The sequence below is a fragment of the Mycteria americana genome, chromosome 1, assembly GCF_035582795.1.
Source record: "Mycteria americana isolate JAX WOST 10 ecotype Jacksonville Zoo and Gardens chromosome 1, USCA_MyAme_1.0, whole genome shotgun sequence".
NCBI classification, from domain to species: domain Eukaryota; kingdom Metazoa; phylum Chordata; class Aves; order Ciconiiformes; family Ciconiidae; genus Mycteria; species Mycteria americana.
This window is the reverse complement of record NC_134365.1, coordinates 188,111,464-188,132,680: the sequence shown is the minus strand read 5'-3', so window position 1 is coordinate 188,132,680 and position 21,217 is coordinate 188,111,464. Positions and strand designations below refer to the sequence as shown.

General features: G+C 46.1%; 1 protein-coding gene across 4 annotated transcripts in view; it reads left to right on the top strand.

Annotated features, from left to right (window-relative positions):
• Positions 1–4,167, top strand: part of VWA8 (von Willebrand factor A domain containing 8) — a 195,783-nt gene extending 191,616 nt beyond the window's left edge. For 2 of the 4 annotated variants that reach the window (XM_075488830.1, XM_075488858.1), the window contains exon 45: positions 457–4,166. In XM_075488830.1, the coding sequence (XP_075344945.1) occupies positions 457–565 (109 nt within the window). In that variant the 3' untranslated portion in view covers positions 566–4,166. Of the gene's footprint in view, positions 1–456 lie in introns of all 4 variants that reach the window. The other 2 variants (XM_075488840.1, XM_075488851.1) reach the window with 2 other exon arrangements.
• Positions 4,168–21,217: the final 17,050 nt, after the last annotated feature.

Below are 21,217 nucleotides of genomic sequence, written 5' to 3'. Positions count from 1 at the left end.
GAAGAGGAAATACAAAGAGCACATTTAGAATCACTGGCGGTGTTGAACTGAAAGAGCTGTGGGTTCATGGTAATCTATTTAGAGTAAGTAAATATCGTCATTTCCAGAGTAAATCTCTAGCTGCCCTCAGAAAATCCGTTGTGGTAATACCTGATGGGGTCACTGGTACCTTGATCAAAATGGACTTTTTGCGTGTCAGAAAGAGGACGTGAATAGAAATCTCTAGATACAGTTTTGATTGTCTTGCTGAAAGGACCTCTGTGACTTAGATGCTCTCAGTGTTTCCTCCCACTGCTGCTTTCCCAAGCCTTTAATTGCGCGGCGACAGTGACGTGAATGGCATGGATTGGCAAGGTATTCAAAAGGAAAAACATCCTTTCTTAAGGAACCCAGGCTTGCGGTAGGGAAGATAATTTGAAATGGTAATTGTGACTTGTTCCTCGTTCTGCTCCCTAGGCTGCAGAGGACGCTACCAGCAGGTCGGTCTTTTATTGCCATGGATACCAAAGAGATCCCCCAGATTTTGCAGCAGATCTTCACATCTACCATGTTGTCAAGTGCCTAAGCATCACTGATGTCACGGTGCGTGAATTCACAGAAGAAATCCACTCCCGCTGGAGATACGAACCCTAAGGCTGAGGATAAACACAGTTACTAATAAAATACATACTGTTCTCTAATCAGCAAACCGACCCAAATTTGCACGACAGCCGGGCTGTAACGTTTCACCCAAAATCTCTCAACCGACTTAGCGCGTTCAAAGAATTGCAGTGGGGCGGAGGTAAATTGCAGGATGGCAACGGAGCGAATATTTTTCCGGAGGGACAAATAAATAAAGGACAGTTTGGGATCATTCCTCTGCCTGCTGTGTTGCCAGCGCTAGGGTATCATCTCACCCTGCTCTATTAAACACGGTTCGCTGGGATTTGATAATATTATGCAAGGCAGAGCCAGGCAAGCTTTTTCAGTGTTTTGTATGCATATGTTTGAATGGGTAGTTAACTCCATCTCTGATTTAAACAGGACTGCTCTTGTCTGGCAGGAAACCCTTCCTTCCTCTTCTGTTGCTTTCTTGTCCTGACGGGCATCGGGGCTTCACCGCTGGATGCTGGGAACAATGGAGCGGTTTGGAAACACTGCCCGTCGCGTGTAAGCGTTCATTATCTGATCAGGCACGGTGCTCAGAGTTGTCAGGTCTAGAGAAAGTGGCTGTTAAGAAGCAAAACAAAACAAAAATAGATTCTTTCGGTTCTGCCTGTGAAAAGTAAGGGGAAAGGGTCAAAACAGTCTTAAGGACCCAACAGCGTTTCCAAGGAGGGGTCTACTGCCACGTCTCCTTTGCATGACCGATGATGCTGTCCCGCTGTGCTCTTGCCCAGAATCCCTAGGATGGCCTCAGTACCCAGAGGTGCCTTTTCGGTTGGGAGACAAAAAAGTTACTAACGCTTTGCTAGAGCTCCTTCATGATCTGTTTTGCTTGGGTCTTTTGGAGATTAAACTGGAGGAGAGATCTAGGCGTGAGAAAAATAAGTTCTTTTTTATAAAGGAAGAGGAAAAAAATCTATTTTTATTTTAGCAAGATATCTGCGTTGGGGTATATTTAATATCCAGGATAGTTATAAAGACTTATTTTATAATTCAATCGGCGGGTGTTTGGCTTGTCCCATGAGGCAATAATCCCTCTTTATCTACTAGAGAATAGATATCTTGTAGTGCATCAGGAGCACAGGAATACTTGAAGAATTGAATGTATGATTTAACTAAGCAGGAGGGTGCACATCTTTGCTGATACTCTGCTGGTATTAATTGGAGGGTACCTGAATAGAAAAAAAGTCAAGGGAGAGTATTTATAAAAATCTGAAGGAGGAATTGCAATACTTCCCTCCTAATATTTCTCTTAATCTCATAGTTGCTCAAACTGCACTGTGAGCAGTATATTTGGAGGGGAGGAGGCAAATTAATTTGATCTTGTTAAATACAACTATTGGTGTTTTAAAGGGTCCAGTTTCTAGTGGTCATTCTCCACTCCATCAGTCCTGCAGCAAAAATCTTTACCAGGGCATCAAAGATGCCCCATGTTTAGGATGTGTTTCGAAGCCTGGCCAGCTTCAAAATTCTTTGTGGCAAGAGAGGACGGAAGGCGTTTTTCAAAGGCTTGTTCGTATTGTTATGATAACTGTATATGTGAAAACAAAGAGGTTGAAGATGCAATTCCTGTTTGGAGAGAAGGGAATTGGGAGGAGAAGGTTGAGAAGGTTATCCCTGGCTGGGACAAATGCATGGACACGCACGTAAACACAGACGCAACTACTAAGGGGAAGTAAGCTTCAAAATATAAATATCTTGGTCCTGTAAACATACGATGAGATACTAAATGCAATAAAGAATTGGCATATTAATAAGACTGTTAGTAAATATGTTTTTACATGGAAATTCCTTCAGCCCCTCTGCTTTTATTGCCAGCAGTCCTTCAAAAAAGAAGCATTTTATTACAACTGATTAGCAAATGTACTGTACACTTTCTAGATTACATGAGTGGATGAACTCTCACCTCAGATTTACATGCCGGATAATACTGTTATCTTTATCATTAAAAAATAGTGTTACTTAAGGGAAACTCTAAGGTAAACCCAATTTTAAACCTCTTTTTTTTTTTTATCCCTGTAAATTGTATTTCATGTCATGCTATTTAAAGTTACCTTTCTGCAGTGTTTGGTTTTATTCTTTGTTTCAGGAGATGTCTGTTGTGTTTCAGTTCACGTTTCATGGCCCCACAGGATATGGCCACGGCTGGGGCCAGGCTGGCCAGGAGGGTGGCTGGGAGAGGGCGGAAGCAGTTCCCAGTAGATTTTGAGAGAAAGGGAGAAGAAATTAATGAAACTTTTTTTTTTTCTTTCAGTTCAGAAGGAGGGGTTTGGGGTTTTGCTTTTAACAACGCTTCATTGCAGAGCATATTTGACCCGACAGCGTCTTTCTAAATTGTTACAATTCAGGGCAAAGTTTTCCCCAGGCCGTGCATCTCTCACCTGCTTTAATGCCCATCGCTACCCCAGGGAAATCAAAGCAGCAGCTGTGCTTTTCCCTGTCTCTCAAGGACTGGCAGTGTTATTTTACTGCTCAGAAATTCAGCAAACGCTCTTCTTTCATGTCCCTGGGACTTACAGAGCTCCTTAATATGCATTTATTTTCACGTATAAAATGCTTAAGAGTAACGTGGCTTTGTTTCAGTAACAGCAGCACCAGTGACTGCTCTCGTCGCAATGCATGCACCACCGTTGTGTGTCACTCATTCCCTCTGAAAGCATGTTAAGGTATTTTTCATCTCTTCTCACAGTTTATTAAGGCACGTTCACACTCATCGGTTTTTATGAAAAGGCACTGTTTCGGCAAATGAATAGAGCTGCCGGTTGGAGCGGGTCCTGACCTATCGCTAAGGCTTTAATAGCATTAGTCACATCAGCAGTAGTGATTTTAACTACCTCTTATAATGCAGATTTTGGTCTAGTTCTGTTTATATATGTAATGTGTTCATACTCACTAGCCAGTTAGTAACAGTACGCATTCATTTAGGATTATTATTTAACTGAGGTGCAAAAAAAAAAAATACCGAAAGCCCAGGCAGATGTGATTTCAGTCAGAGCAAAGAGCAAAGCACGTTCAGCATTTAGAGAGCAGCTTCATGCGACTACGTGTACAAGTGATGGGTTAGCACGAAGTGCAAGGAGAGTTAGGAGGGACTCGTAATCTTTGACTCCAGCAGTCTTTTTTTTGTTTTCCACTTCTTCCCTTTACCGACACTAGGTGTCAAACGTGATTGCGAATGTTGTGCTAGAGCTTAGCCTGATAAAATTGAGACTAAAGATCCTGATTGCTGATCAGATAGACTGATGTAATGTTCCAGCAAACAAGCATACAACAGGAGATTGAGATACTGTATTATATGTGCAAAATCAAACCAAAAAAAGAACCCTGATGCCTAGTTGAGAGTACAGGTAAGAGATGAAAGAATACCAGAGGTTTTCTTTATCTATAAAGTTAATAATTTTTTTTTAAATATTACAAAACAAGTATTAAAATAATGTGGACAATTAGTTAAAAAAACAAGCAATTGTGCTGTGTTGGCTATTGCACATTATTGTGTTTATTAATAAATAACATTCCTATAAAAATGAGAATGTACAAGATATTAAGAAATAAAAATACAATTCCTAACCACGTATCGAATCTGGAAAGCTGATTTGAAAATACAATTGTTGTACAGAACCTCTAGATTAGAAGAGGTTCAGGGTTTAGGTAGTGCTTTAAATGCTCCTAATTTAGTGAAAATAAGTAAAGCTCTCCAGTTTGTCTCCTGTAAATATAATGGAAGTTGTTGTTCAGCTCCTAGATAATTCTGCTTCGGGGGCAAACATGTCTATTTTGGTCCCATCTTTAAAAAAACAAAACAAAACAAAGACAAAAAACCAACTTGCATTTTATCATTTGCTATTCCTTCTACCGGCATCTGGGGAGAGCAAACGCGCTCTCCTGTCCTGACAATGAGCCTTTAGAAAAGAAAGGTCAACATTTCTCCCTCTCGGCCCCTGTGTATGCTGTGTAGTAACAGCACTCAACACATGGAAGCATCTTACGTGGTCCATGACGTGTGGAAGACATTTTATCCAGCGTAATAGGTGTCCAACAATCCCTGAACATCACATGAGGTAAGTTGCAGTCTTGTTAAAGACTTCAAATCCAGGGTTACCTGGATTGGTGCTCTGGCTGTTATAGTTAATGAATGATCGATATTGATGCCTAAAGCATTTGAGCGTTTTGGAATAGTCCAGTGAAGTCAAGACCCTCCCGTATCGGTTGAATTAAAATGCCTCCCACACCATATGGGACTGTGCTATTAGGGATATTTTTTCCCAGACAATTCTCAGTGTAGCTGTTTGATGTGACCATGCTCTTTGCTGGGAATGTTGGTGATCTCTAACTCAAGAATGTGTGATTGTTTACAGCAGTTTGTAGCGAACGAATTCCCCTGGAAAAAAATACGCTTGCAAAGCAAACTCTTCAGGTGAAGGATTTCGTCTTCTAGGAGACGGGCTTTACACCAGACATTTTAATCCTTAAAACCAGGAAAGATCTGGTCTTTATCACCAGCCATGCATTGATTCCTAAGCAGGCTACTTGAGAAAGTCCTTTGCAAAATTGCTGCATGAGTACAACTCTGTCAGTGGTTTATTTCTCAGTATGCACGTTGCGGCAGTGTGCTGCACAGTATCTATTCTGCACCAGCAATCCTGAGAAAGAGGAAAACTAAGTTATTCTCTGATATTACAAGCATGAAAAGGTTATTCATACCGTTCAGTCTTCAAACAGGTTAAAAAAACCTAGAGTTCACCGTGTCATCAAAATAAACAGGTAACATTGCCTAACTCAGAAGTGCTTTTGCTTTTGACATTGTTGTGACAATGTGAACAGCATCGTCACTGAATAAAATGTTTTGAAGTCAACTACATTTTCTGGGAAATAAGTGTGTGTGGGAAGATTTGAGGAAGAGATTCAACATTCTTCAGGATGAAGGTGGTGGGATTTTTTCAAAGATGAGGACAGCATTATAAAATTTGAGTAACTTCTTTTTCATGTTCTCCAACTTTTGACAGGATAAATAAGCATATGAAAATCTACTTTAAAAAACCAAACAGATATACTTAACATTATTCACAGCATCATTAGTCTGAACATCTGGCATGATTGCATGCAGAATAATTCTGTGTCCTCCACACTACACCTGTAACATGATCTTATTCAAGAAAAAATGAATCGCAGTAAGTATACTGGTAGTTGGAAATGTAAAAAAAAAAAATCTCAGATTTTGACCCTGGATTCCCCAGCCACCACATAAAGTTTGCTTTGGATAGGCTGAGCTAAGCAAAGCCAGATAGGGCTGGAAACTATACCCTGACTGTGGTTGCCCAAGGCTGCAGGTCCCTACCAGTGGGTGTAATCTGGCACCAGAGCTCCCCAGTTCCAAAACAACCATAAGGGAAGAGAGCAGGAAGGGGAAAAGAGGACAAATTCCTCATTTTCAACCTGCTCAGCTTCCTGAACTGGTTTGTCTTGAGCGCCAATGCAAGCACAGGCAGGAGAGAGGTGGAAACGTGCAGATGAAGGAGCAGGGCTGGGAAGATCTACCAGGCATGGCCACAGCAATAAAATTACCCACAATAAAAACCTCATCCCAAAGGCAGGAGAGGCTCGGCGCAGGAGGCACGTTCAGCTCACAGAGCAGGAGTGAGATGCTGCTGCGTCATGGCCAAGACCCACTGCAGGGACCGCGCAACACAAACCCATCCTCACACAGGGCGAGCAGGCTCGGGGACAGATCTCTGCTTCTAAAGTCAGCACCACATCAGAGCCATTATGGTCCCACTGGCTTCAGCCCTTCGACTCCGTGCTTAAGCATCCACATCAGTAACAGGCAGAAAATAAACTCCTTCCTACCCCAGGCACGTGTTCAGGATGAATTGAGGCTTGTTAACATCATCAGACAAACAGTGGCATGGGGACTGGACTAAAACATGTTATGTTCCCTGAATACTAATTTAGTGAGCTTTTTTCCTTTTTAAATGCGTACGAGTTAGTTCCTTCTAGCCCAAGCCAAAATTTTAAAGTCCCTGGAACCTCTTACTGAGGGTGGTGAGCACCTGTAAACTAAATACATCTCACAAATATGAAAAAAAAGAAATCCTTTTTATACCAGGACTTGATGCAAAACCCATTCTTAGCAACAGCCTTTTCAGTTCGAATCATTAAATGAGTATTTTATGTTAACTTCTCTGGCCAGGCTCTCTGAGTAAGATGACAATATTACATGCAGACGGTGGTTTGGAAAAAGTCCAAAAATAGCATTACTTGGTTAGGAAAATCTGTTATACGGGCGAGTGATATGAGGAATGGTGTCCCAGATACTTCTGCTGTCGTCATGACTAAATCATGCTCCATGCCATCTGTACCAACATCTGCATTTCAGCTTGGATTGGTTCGACATCCATAAGGTCACCTACTATAGTTTCCAGATAAGTCTGGGTTTTTTTGAAGAAATGCATTTGGGTAGGGACGGGGATGCTTCCCTGCCAGGATTTACAGAGAAGTGTTGAAGCAAGGAACATGCATCCCTGTTATCATAGCTCTGCACACACGGTCCCCGTCCCAAAACTGTTTGGTGGTAGCAAAGGAGCAACCTTCGCATTGCTAAGGGTGCACCGTCCCCTGCTCCTGCTCGGGCGGTGCGGGGAAGGGTGGTGCAGGGACAGATGTAGCAGGGGCAAGGACATCGAGGCGTCTCCACTGGCCCGTGCAGCTCACGCTCCTCCATCCGAGTCGGTGACCCCGCCAGCTGCTCCTCTCCTGCCCCCTCCTTCCCCCAGCTGGGGGTTGCGTCCGCCCAGGACTCTGCCAGCCTAATTTACTGCTTCTGGCTTGTGGGAAAGACCAAATTCCATTTTAATGAAAAGCCTGCGAGCTCTGCATGCAGCAGCAGAAAGTGCAGTGGAAATTTGATGCACCAAACTGACTATATGTTTTTTTCCATGTGAATTATCCGAAACTGCTCTGCAGGTCCCTCCCACTCCCTGCTGTCCCCAACCCCCTTGGTGTCCCTCACCGTACGGAGGGTGAACAGGGAACACCGAAACTCCGTGTCCTCTTTCTCTGCTCTCACAGTGAGGGGAAAGGACTGAGTACCTCACTGCATCCCTTTAGCAAGAAGTCACATAATGTGCCCCAAATGAGGAAAATCGTACTAGAGATACAGCTGCCGTAGTCCTCCTCACTCCCTCAGTTTTCTGACATGACCCACAATCTATGTGGCACGGTTCCAAGAGAGCAAGCCAGATGCAAGAGGAAAAACGAGACCTTACTTTAGGCAATATATTTGCTATAAGACTCTGTCTTAAAGACAGTATTTATGTTTAAGCACAGACTTAATGGTACAAGGGCTGAGCGTGCAGGCAGCCAAAGACTGGCAAGTGTGCCCGTAGTGGGGAGGCATGCCAAACCAGCTGTACGCTGACATCTGAGGGCAGCAATCATATTGGGAAGAGCAAACACCGAAAGGGGCCCCCGCCTCGCCGTTCATGCTCGCTGGGGGCCATGCTGACCTGGTGCATGTGGTGCTGCAGCTGCTCCCCGTGGCCTCACCGACTTCTCCTCTGGTGTTATCTTCTCATTTGAAGAGGACAGAGATCGTTTCCTGCTCCCACTAACCTAGCTTGCAACAGGGAGGAACGCAAATTCGCTGCCATTTCGCAAATTCGCTGCGAAGGTCGTAGCTGAGCACTGATCGGGCACGGACTGCTGGGGCATTGGAGTGGGGACGGTCACTGCAACTGGTCCTGAGAGAATTTTTTAAGTCACCTTATTCTCCCTTACTTCGTCATTTTTAAGTCACCTCATTCTGCAGTTTCACTCAAGAATGTCTCCATGCCCATGAAACAGCAGGTTTCCTTCTTTGTTATGGTGCATTCAAGAATTAAAAGCTCTCCTCTCCTTTAGTGCCACCTCAGAAAAAAGCTCACCATCTCCGCCAGTCGATCCTCTCTCTGCTGCAAATAGTCCCAGCAGACCAAGGAGCCTCTGTAGGGTCTGGTCTTTTGCAGGCAGGACAGGTTGGAAGCAGAAGATCTTAAAACACACAAGATGTGGATTAACACAGCACAAAACCCATGCCCCAGCACAGGAGCCAAGTCCTGAACTGCAGCATGCATAACCAGACATGGGCCGGCGTTAATGCTGCTTGTGCATTGGATGCCGAGAAGTACCAATTCTTTTATTTAGGTTTTTAGCATGTGGTATTATAGCTCTAAACTCATTGATAAGTTTTATAATACAGCACAGAGAGAGTCATTTCTCCTCTGCTTTTTAGTTATGAGATCAACTGTGAATTTTTATCCACGTGCAAATGAATAGATGGATTATTCAGCTAGAGAAGAGCTAGATACTGCTAAAGGCCAAGATAGCATTTAAAACTACTATCTTATGTCATTAATCCAATACTTGGACTCACAAAATATAAGCAAAACATCTCTATAAACGCAGCTCAATGATTTGCAAAGCAGTTGAAAGATTCTGATGCTTTAACTTGTTGAAAGCAGGTCAAAACCTATTAGCCTTTTTTTTTTTTTTTGTTACTCATGTGATCATGCCCCTGTACTCGGCACTGGTGAGGCCGCACCTCGAATCCTGTGTTCAGTTTTGGGCCCCTCACTACAAGAGGGATATTGAGGTGCTGGAGCGTGTCCAGAGAAGGGCAATGAAGCTGGTGAAGGGTCTGGAGCAGAAGTCTTATGAGGAGCGGCTGAGGGAGCTGGGATTGTTTAGCCTGGAGAAAAGGAGGCTCAGAGGAGACCTTATCGCTCTCTACAACTACCTGAAAGGAGGTTGTAGAGAGGTGGGGGTCGATCTCTTCTCCCAGGTAACAAGTGATAGGACAAGAGGAAATGGCCTCAAGTTGCGCCAGGGGAGGTTTAGACTGGATATTAGGAAATTTTTCTTCACCGAGAGGGTTATCAAGCATTGGAACAGGCTGCCCAGGGAAGTGGTTGAGTCGCCATCCCTGGAGGTATTTAAAGGACGTTTGGATGAGGTGCTTAGGGACATGGTGTAGTGGTGGACTTGGCAGTGTTAGGTTTATGGTTGGACTCGATGATCTTAAAGGTCTTTTCCAACCTATATGATTCTGTGATTCTGTGATTCTGTGATTCATCCTTTCTCTTTAGTACCCCATCTAAGGTGGCTCAGGATTGATAGGTGGACGGACAGTTACTTTATACACAAGTTAAATCTCAGTCACTAGCATGTGCAAGTCCCCTAAATGAGACCCCCGTTTCTTTCTCAGCATGGTCTGGATGGCCTGGCTAAAAGATTTTACAAGCGATTTGCTAAAGCAAGCCAGTAATTTACACTCAGCAGCTAGAGCAAGTCATTACATTAATGCCTAAGCACGACCCTTTCAATGAACGACCACGTGAGCCTTTTGAGAAGCTATTTGCATAGGCCACACAGCACACCTGTGATACAGAATCCGTTACAGAAATTATAGTCAGTGTGTGGTTTTTAGAAGCTTCCTACTTCTCTGGCACTGATGTGCGCCTTCATCTAAAGTACGTTGTGTCAGTAATGTGATTTGCAGGGTGAAAAAAAAGGAAGCAGCTATTCTCCGACAAAAAGTCAAAAGATCCTTCCCTCCACCACCACCAAAAACAATGAAAAGGGAAGAGGGAAAGCAGGAGAGGAGAACTCATTTTGCTAAAATAAATGAGAACAGAAATAGATATGAGAGGGCTGGTTAGAAAGAGGTGGAAAATGATCCAAAGGCCAAGGTGAGGCAAACAAAAGCAAGTAGTCAAGAATAAGTGTGCCCAGGCACAGACTGAGACAGAAAGGACCCTAAAAGAGCTCTTTCCTGTCTCTGCTTAATCCTCTTAAGTGCCATGGAGAGCGGCTCTGAGTAGGTGTTGGACTCTAGACTTGGCGTCTCCGCATCCTACCCAGCAGCTCTTCCCCAGCCGCTCTCACCCTTCGAGGCCAGGGCTTTGCAGGGCAGCATCTCCCTGTGCTTTCAGCTGAAACCTGCTCAGCGCATACTCCAGAAACCAAACACACCTCTTCAGAGGGCCCAGGGCATCCTGTCTGTCACCCCGCAGCCTGCAAAGCCCAGCCTAACTTGAGATGATAGCAGACAGCAAACCAAAAGGTCACGAAGCTTTTTCCATTATTGTGGAGGAGTCTGAAAGCACTATTATTTAACTCAACCGGCTGCTCTTAACAAAAGGCACATTGTTTCTCTGGATGATTTTTTTCTAGGAAAAGCATGTGTGTGCATGTGAGAAAGTCAGGCTGGCAAGGCAGTGAATGTCAAAGTTTAGTCATTTTTCCTCAAAACAGGAATCCAATATCTTATGGGTTTAAAAAAAATCTCAACCTCCTTTGAATTGCTCAAGTTTCACACTCAGTCCAAAACTAGGTAAGTGTCCTTCGCTTGGCCCTTAAATTTTTCTTAACCTCCAGAGTTTTGGATGGACCTGGACCTACACTGTAAGGGACCAGCCTCCAGGCCTGAATCTCCACTTCCCTCCAGGCAGTGATGCTCATTGCCGCCAGCTTTCCACCCAGCTAACGTGCTGAACCACCCGCGTCCCTAACTAGTGATGTAGCCACTAACGTTGTTCTCCTCTGCTTTAGGGTATAGCTCGTGTCATATAACGTTTCTTCCCGTTTCTTATCTCCTGCTTGAGTAGGATGACTGCAAGTAGGGAGAATTCGTTGGTTTTAGCCCTGTTATTTGGGATATTTTCTTGTGGATGCTAATCAGCCAGCCTTGTCCATGGTAGGGAGGATATACCAGTAGGCTCCCAACCCCTGTAAGGCAGGCATGCCTCATGCTGGAAAGGGTGGGGGAAAATGAAACAAGCAGGGCCTTTCTCAGAGGGCTTTAAAGTGTTACGGTACAGGGTTACATTAGGACAAGGTAGGAATTATTAACATTCTTGCAACAAACCCGTGATTAAGAGAGTTTTAATTTAACAAGGGCTAGCGCATACAAGTATTTAAGTATTTGAATATCCCTTTCTAGTAACTGAAACTCCCAATATCTGTGCAACAATCATGGAGCCTTGGTTAACACTGAAAGGCACCAAGATGAAGCAAACTCTTCAGGGAGGCAAAGACAGAGAAAATTTACCCATAGGCATAAAATTAACTAGTTCCATTACACATAGCTGGGGTTTGAACATTATTTATTTTCAGTTCAGATGCTGTGGTGTTTGTGAAGGCACAGCTGGTAGTGCGGCTTAACCTTATTTTTCTGGAAAGCTAGTTATTTTACTATTTATTTGATCTCTTGGTGATTACCATAAAGCACTCCAAGAGATTTGCAATGGTCATTTGCTTATGGACAAAACTTAAAGCAGAGAGACATCCTACGATCACATTAACCCTAGAGAAGCCAGATGCGGTGCTACCTACGTGCCAGTTCTGGCACAACCTAATTGTAACAAAGTGCTTTAGGAAAGGTCCAGCTCCATCTTGCAGGCCCACCTGAAGATGACTGTCTTTGTTTAGGCTGATGGGCTCTGTTAATTTATGCTATGTGTACTTCATGCATATTAAAAAAAAGAACAAGGCGAGAGCGATCAGAGGATTTTGAGGGGATATCTTTTCTCTCCCGGTGGGCACGGCAAACGTGTTGGCTCCCATCACTCAGGGGCCACCAGGCACGAAGAGGCAGCAGGAAGGCAGCCCTCTGGGTCAGATCTGAGAGGGTCAGCTCCAGCCCCCGGTGTGCAGAAAAGCAGGAACCTAAGGACACAGACAAATAAGAAGCTCAGTAAGATGATTAATCCATCATCCGAGGTCCCTCTGGCTATTCAGCAGGGTGCCAGCACACACGAACCCGTTTCTGGGTCTGCCCAGACTTAGACCCCACAGTCAGTGGCCGATTCATTTTTATGCGTGCCTCCATCTTTTTAGCACAACCCTGTCGGAAAACCCTTAAAATCAAAAATTTCTCTCCAGCTCCTCCAAATGCAAGGACAGAGTTTGGCATTAAAACCCCAGAAGCTGCAATTTGCCAGCAGACACCCTGCTGTGCTCTCGTGGTCACTGGCTGGCTTTTGTGAGTTTTGTCCCTGAAAAGAACCAGCTCCTTTGTCCAAATAACTGGAAGAAGAGGGAATATAACAAAAATACCGCAAAGACCCCCTGCCTTGGAGGTAACCCCAGCCTCCTCTGGGTGCAGACCACCAGCCGTTGCCCCGTGGCTACCAAGCGGGCAGGCAGGCCAGGCCAAATGGGGGAGCTCACCCTCCCCTTGGCTGGGGAGCACCAGCACGGTGTGGACCCCCCCACCAGACACCTCCTCCTGCAGGGAATGGGTGGGTGCTGGAGCAGCCCCTGCACCCGCTTCCCCCAGGCGAGCCATCCATGTCTGTGTTTCTAGCATTTCCTAAGCCTCGTGAGTCCAGGAAATCCCAATTGCTAACCAATCTCTCATTATCTTAAAACCAAAAATCCTGTTAATGGCTTTACCTCATACCCTGCAGCTCTGGAAATCTGCCCAGCTCCTTCTTGAGTTACTTACTTCAGCTGATGATTTTGGCAGGTTTTTCTCCCCCGATCTTGGCTACTGTTCCTTGGAGAAACTGCACCTAACCCTCTTGCATTGTGGTTGTCCGTTCTCAAGCTTGGCTCCACAGGGCATTTATTCCTGCACCGTTCATAGACTAAAGACTGAGCAAGCAATTAAATAGTGCAATGCACAGAGGCTTGCAGGCACCTAAAACCAATTAACGACTTCACCATGTGTTCATTAGTTAAGAAAACATTTCCGTGCATACCCATATAATAAAAACACTGACAGCATTTAAACCTGCTTTCTGTAGCCTAGTTTAAAAACTAAGTTTTATTGCAGTGGTTCTCCCAGGACGAGGCTGAAAGGCACAGCCCTTGCTCCTGCGAGTCCTTTAATAAAGTTTAATAAAGTTCCCATTTACAAGCATCTCTTGTGCCGTTATCCAGCATGCAGTGCACGAGACAAAAGCCTTCAGAGCCAGCACCTTACCCTTTATTAAAAACATTGTTAGGGTTTAGTCTGGGGCTCTTTTGAAGGTCAGCGGGTTTTAATGACCATCCTCCTTTCCAAAGCCGAAAGCCAAGCAGGGGCTGCGCAAAGCCGGGGCACAGCCATGGACAGCCAGGGGGAGAAAACAGTTCCGAGTTTCAAGCCAAGACATCACCCATCCAGAAAGCAGACAGGGATGTAGGATGGGGTCTCGATTCCCCCAAGACATGCATTTGCACCAGATAAAACATAACGGGCTTCTACAGTTGTCCCGTGTGTGTTTGGGCTCAGTTCAACCATCTTTTATTAGGCAACACCTTTGGGGAGTTGTGTTCAACCAAAGTTGCCCATGATTTGCTCTTCCTGGTGTTGGGGTATAACCACGGGGGGGAGGTGTCAGACGGGCTCAGCGCTAACCCCATCAGCGCCTCTTGCTCCCTCAGCTGGATTTTGAGCCAAATGGCTCAAACAGGGCACTAAAATGCTGTTTTCAGGAGGGGTGGACAACCTACAGGTGCGTGCCCTGTTGCATCGGCTGCCACCATCCCCAATGCAAAACCCACAGGCAATGGTGACAAGGACCTTGGAGACCAAGCCATACCTCCTAAGAGAAAGAACTGGGATTTCTCTACCCCTCCTTAGTCAACACAGAAACATAATACATTTTAGGGGGCTCAAGTAATTTGCCCCTTCCAAATTTTACTTGCAGACCTGTTCTTTACCCTACTACGTGTGTCCTTAGAAGACCATTGCCGCGTTGAGCTAGGTGGGTTGAAGGACTTGGATCGCTCTTGGCCCCCCCTCGCAGCCCATCGCTATTTCCTCTTCATCCCGAGTTACCAGCACAAGCAAATCTGGGAGTTGTGCTCAAAGTATGCCAGCTGCTGCATAATGGTGTATGAACAAAGCAAACCCGTGTTCCCAGGCCTGGCATCTCCCAGCAGAACAGCCTCCTCTTTGTGGCTTCAAAGAGCCCAGTGCTATTTATGGCACTTCAGTTTCTATTCTTCAGCAATTTCATGTTCATTGAAAAACAACTTTCTAATTTTGTACTGGCACACAAAAAGCACAGACAGGACGGATTTGTCAGCTGCTCTTGCCTGTAAAAAACAGAAAAAACCAATAATTTTACCACCAAGTCTTCCAGCAGACTGTTCCTCCCCCTTCCCCAACACAGATCTCTCTCGCACCAAAGAGCTTTTTCAGGCTCTACCTTTGCAGGTGGACAAGTACCTCACCTCCGGCAAAGCACTTCGTCAAGGGCGATGGTCGTGTTGGGAAGAAATGTGCAGGGCAGGACTCACAGAAAGTCATTTTACATTTCCAGGCTTGGAAAGAGCTGCAAAGCCTCATTGACAGCTGGGGTTAAGGTTTTTCAAGACAAGATCAGCAGAGCTGTTGCACTCTTGGGTTGTCCCAGCTCGCTACAGCTCTGCTTACCCATACATCTGGCCATACTTGTTTTGCTATGCACAGAGAGAGTATTTGGTTATGCTTATACGATATACGGGCTTGTACGACACCATGTCTGAAACCACCAGTCCCCGCATACACAGTGGTACAATACAAAAGACGGACAATGACATGTTTTTGTCCCTTTGCATTGGACAAAAATCATTACAAAACAAAAGTGTGGCTTGCCCTTATTTGCTGAATATATCTGGGGGCTTGTGTGAGATGACAGTGCAGCTCCTGACCTTCTGGGAAGCTTGTGAGGGACATTGGTTTGTATTTATGGTGAATGCAAGAAGGGGCTGCATGTGATTTGCAGCATAGAATCATGGAATGATAGAATGGTTTGTGTTGGAAGGGACCTTAAAGATCACCTAGTTCCAACGCCCCTGCCATGAGCAGGGACACCTTCCGCTAGACCAGGTTGCTCAAAACCTCATCCAACCCGGCCCTGAACACTTCCAGAGAGGGAACATCCACAACTTCTCTGGGCAACCTGTTCCAGTGTCTCAGCACCCTCATAGTAAAGAATTTCTTCCTTATATCTAATCTAAAGCATGTGAGGCCAAAACTAGTGTCTCATCGTTGGGGAATATTTGAGGGGAAGGAAGGTGAGAATTGGCTTGTAATGCTATGAAAGAGCTACAAAAGGGCTACAAAAATAGCTGGAAATACCTGTATGACTGTCATTGCTCACCATGGACCTACGTAGCTGTCACAACGTCTGCTCGAGAGGCCTAAGGTGAAATCAAATAGATTATCTGAAGTCCAGAATGACTTACTCACCAGTTCCTTAAATCTCAGGCTTTAAGGAAGAGAGCAAACTGAGAAATTCCTACCTGATTTAACAGCACTTCAGAAAGAACCCTGTCTACATAGTGAATATCTACACACCAACAAAGACAGTGGCACACAGAGTACCTGGCGAAGCCGTAGCCACCATGCTTAACCCTGATCATAACTGAAGAAACACTTTTTTTTCCCCTTCTGAGCTACAGCTTACTGATTTTGGAGCTCTCAGTTTTTATTCGGAGATTATGAAAGTCAGTTTGGAGACCACATTAGGTGAAATGTCCCCCATTCTCTTTAAGTGAAGTTTCCAGCCCTTCTGGTTGCAGGGAAAGTTTTAAAAATATGACACAAGTCAAGCAAAGGATTAAAATGCCATAAGGCAAAGAAAAGAATAATAATTTCTGATGTATTCTCTGAAACCAGGTTTGAGACAGTTTGGAGTGTCATTGATGCGTTTTGAATACTTGTCATAGCTTTAGCTTCCTAAAATATTCACAACTAAGGCAGGCAGACAAAAACATAGATGACTGTTTGACCTGAGTAAATCAGAGACACCGTCCTGAAAGATAACGTGATTTTTGGCTAAGTATGTGTGTCCTCAGCAGTTTGCTATTTGACCTTTCTTACCAAACAGCACTTCAGTGGTAGGCTTGGGAGCCATCCCCTTGGCAATTTTTTGAGCCACTTTGTCATTATTAAATATTTTAATATCCTTTTAAAATTCTCTCCCCAGATTTCATATTACCCACCACGATGTTTTTGCTCCTGCTTAATTGGGCATGTCCTCCAAGACTCCTACTTGCATGAGTCTCATTACTGCTGAGGGGCAAGCCTCAGACCACCAGTTTCTAAGTCCTTCAAAAGTCTTGCAAAATCAGTACAAACTGGTTCCAGCTGGGGCATTTCACAGCTGGGCTGCTGGGAAGGTCTGGAGAGCGTTTTTTCCCCCCTTCATGATGCCTCAAAGTCCAAGGCAGCTGATGGGGGGGGCTGGAGAAGGTGCTGGAGCATTTCTGGCCTTCTGTTCACAAATGGGGAAGAGGAGAAGCTTGAGGCTGAATTTGCCGACAGTCTCGTGTTTCCAAAGGCAGAGCATCATTTATATTGGACTCAGTGGACTTAAGACAATATGAGCTTTCACCAGAGATCATTTGGGAACTTGGCTTAAAAGAACAAACACCTGGCGTCCAAGGTTAGCATGTGATTCAGGCAGGAGCAGGGCTCCTTGCAGACTGAGCATCAGAAGATAAAAATGAGGGGACGTACTCAGCACGAAAAGCTCAGCAAAGGCAGCAAAGTATGCCATAAATTAGTGTATCAGACTAACTATCCAGAAAGACACAACTAGATGAGGTGTAATTACTTAAAGTCACACAAGTGTGCACGAACAGGGGTAGCAAAATAAGTTACTGGTATAGATCACCTGTATGCAGTACAATGGAGATGATCAGGTTCTCCAGTAACTGGAGTCCCCTTCATGTACTCTTAGCACTGTAATTAATGATGTTTTCCACCTTCTGCAGGATTTTCCATGTTGCCAGAAATCCTTCCAGAGCAGGATATATAATTTAGTCTTGTCCCACCAGTGCTGCCCCATCGCATCAATGCAGCAGCCACGAGCCCCGCTCTGGGGCTCTCTGCAGCCTGACTCCATCAGGTGCAGCTCTGGACCCAGGGCTCACTGAAAACAGAGAGCATGACGAGCTACATCATCCCTTGCCACACTCCAGCCCCTCAGACAGGGACGAGGAGCAGCAGCCCCGTGGTGGGATTGATAAGCACCCTCAACCCGGGGCCAAGGACCACCAGGGATCCCCCTTCCCACCACCCCAGGCATTTCCCAATGTCTGTGTCAGAACATGGGTTTTTTAAGCATTAGCTAAGTACAAGAATACAAATAGCTGCAGTAACTATGCCACAGATTTTTTTTCTGCCTGACAGTTTCAAAATTTGTGTATTCAAATCTAAGCCCCATGTGCAAATGATGGAGCAACGAGCTGAACCAGTCTCCTGCCATTCGCTTGGCTCTTAGTGCTTCAGCAGCGACAGAGCTCAGCCACGCGCGTCCCCCTCTCCCTCCATGGACAGAGGGAAGAAATTGAGCTTTTCATCTTCTTCCATGCCTGTTTGTTTCCCAGCTGAGGCTAAATCTTCACACGAAATCGCAGCACTGCCCGAAAGGAAGGGGACGTTTCTCTTCCCCTGTGAAAATGCCTTGCTGTGCCCAAGCTCACGTGGGTTTCAGGTTGTAAAATCACAGCCAGTGACTGCTGCTTTTCCTGTGGTTTTGCTTCATTTAAAACCAATTTCAGGTGCTTAAACGTCTGCCATTTGAATGGTTTGCAGTAGGATTAGCTCTTATGTCACTATACTTTCAGATGGGTTTTTTTTTTTTAAAAAAAGGAGAAAAATACTCCTCCTGTGGCCCCACACTCATCTGACACTGATCTGGTGCACCTGCAGGTCCGTGGCAAGCGGGAAGAGGTGAGGAGTGGTCTCATTCCTCCACAGACACAGTCCCAGCTCCAGCCCCAGGTGACGACCATTTCCCTTGCAAGACCAGCACAGAGCCTCTGTGGGGCTGCTGGGCACGCTAAGTCAACAAACCAAACAGAAGACTAACCCCGCCAAAGCAAAGCACAGCCCGGGGGTACCATGTGCGTGGGTCGTCACCGGCTCCCACCCAAGGGCCAGGAGGGGACACGTGGGGGTGGAGAGAGGGCAGGCACCCTTTGGGCTGCAGCCCACAGTTAGGGACTGCTCAACCCGAACAACTCAGCCCCGTGGGGCTGTTCTGCCCGAGCGCACCCTCCTTGCTCGGTGGACTACATAAAGCAATAGATAGATTTTTCAACCTCCTTTATTCACACTATGGCGTGCTGCAGCTATCTCCTTGATGGATGCAGCAGTTCAGTGTGAGGCAAAAAGAGACTAAGACATGCTACGCACTAATTTAACATGTTCTTTTTCCAAACCCAAGCCCTATGTTTGTGAACCTCTAAGACAAAATACTGTTATTCTACAGCTGCTCTTCCCATGCAAAGTCAATCTGAAGCTAAATCTTATGTTTCTGTCGCAGAGGTTTACCTCCATGGGCACCATTAATGCTGGTAAAAGTGGACTGAAAAGACACCTAGCCAAGCCATAGTGCACATGTCCAGGGTGAGAAGATACCAGTTCCCTGGCTGTAATTTACTGCTAAGTCTCCACTTTTTTGCAAGAAAAGAAATGGCCACAAGTACTGATTTTTCTGTCACCATTGGTGACACTTCATGGGAGCGAAACAGTACCTTTTAAGCACTGATTTCCAATTTTTTCGTAAAAACTTCTGCATTGCAATACTTAACCTTTAAAAGCCCAGTGGTCATGGGGCATCTGTGAGCACCAAGGAGATTCTTGCCTTTGCGCAATAGCGGGCACCTTGGAAGGGATCCTTGGAGGGCTGCGGTGAGAAAGGTGCTTTGCTGGGGAGCAGAGAGGTGTTCGGGAACGGGATTGGGTTTAGGGGCTGACCCTGGGCCAGCACTTCCCTCCAAGGTCCTGCATCTCAGAGCCTAAAACTGGCTCATTGCTCTGCTTGTAGGCAGCTGCGGCTCCTTGTCTCAAGCGTCTTCTCCCCCTGCCCGGTTTCGGCATCCACATCTTGCAGAAACAGAAGTTTTTGTCAGCGAGAGCAGCAATGCAGTCCGTCATTTAAAAGCCTTGCAAGCCTTTCCACACGCTGGAGAACTTTTATGGTCGGCTGCTGCCAATATTCGGTCACAGAGACAGGCCCCCGCCTCAGATCTTGGCTGCAGACCTGTGTCCTCAACCAGCCACAGACTACAGGCTTGGAGCAGAAATACCGGAGGAAATCCTAGGGTGTACGTTAAGCACAGAAAATCGGAGTAAATGCTCACGACAGTGCCTTTAAACCCTCATCTGACATGTGCACTCAGTCCAAAATGGAGAACTTGGATGTGGCCCTGCAGGGGACCGAGAAGCAACTTGGCCCACACACCGTGCACGGGAGCAGAATTTTGCCCCGGGGTGTTGAAAGCAGCTTCTCAAAGTCAGCAGGTGTTTTGGGGTGAAAAAAACCCAAAAACGCCTCTGAAGGGAATCACAGCTGGGGGCTGCACCCGAAAAGGGAGGAGGCACATCTCCAGTGAGTCACCTTCTGGAAGAGGGATGCTTGCTTGCAAGGCGTCTTTATTTCAAGCAAAGTCAGTCACTCCTGAGTCATGCCAAAGTAACCTTACACGGCCGACCAGGCGGGGAAAAATATTCATGCAGGGCGGGTGGCAAGTGCCATGCCAGGGCATGACGGCATCCGTCTGCAGCCCCGGTCCCTTTCGGAGAGCCCTTCCTCCTCTCTGAATGCTAAAACCCAAAAGTGGACAGGAAAGAGGTGGAGTTCCAACTGGAGCGGCTCAGCTCCCCGGGAGGGATGCGGTCGCCCCCCACGCCCCCCTGCAGTGAGTCAGGGGCCTGGAGGACGCCCAAACCGCACCACCCCGGCTCTCGCACAGCTGCTGGGGCCGATCCCTCCGCCGCGGGAGAGCCTGCCAGCCCCAATTCCTGTTAGCGAGAGTAATGCATCAGCGGGGTGCGAGGGGGGGCACGGGAGGCAGGAGAGGAGATGGACATGGGGGGGAGAGAGTGGAAAGAGGACGTCTCCCAAGAAAGCCAGAACAGCACCTACACATACTATGTAAATAAATTTTCTGTCCCTAATTTTGACACAGGTGAAAATAGAGCCTTTTGCTGTGCCTGCTGATGGATCCGGGGGGGATCTCGGTGCCTGCAAGGGGGGCAGACACTCCTCAGAGACCCCCTTCACGTCAGGACGGAGGCAAGGAGAGAGCTGCACACCTCCACCCACTGCCCCTTCCCACAACCCCTGCAGACCCAACAGCCAAAAAGCCCCAGATATTGGGCAACTTTAGCACCTGCAAGGAAAAGGCAGGATTCCTCCCCACACCCCCCTCGAAACTCTCTATTTCCTTTCACTGAAGCATCTTGTAGCCCTCAAGGTTGCAAGATTACAAAAAAACCATAACTGGGAGGGACTGTTTCTTCATGGTTTATAAAGAGAGAATACCTGTGTGCATGGAGGAGGAGAAAACATCCACTCAAGTTTACCTGCCCAGGAGAAGGACCCCTGCGAAGCCCATTATTTCAAACCACCATAATTTCCCTAAAATTGCTAGGGACTTGGGTTGTTTTAGCTTGCAGGTGGGGACCGCCAGGAGAGACTCTCACATGGAGTCAGGCGTAGGAACTCAGGGTCTTTTCATAGAATCATAGAATGGTTTGTGTTGGAAGGGACCTTAAAGATCATCTCGTTCCAACCCCCCTGCCATGGGCAGAGGAGAGGAGAGAACC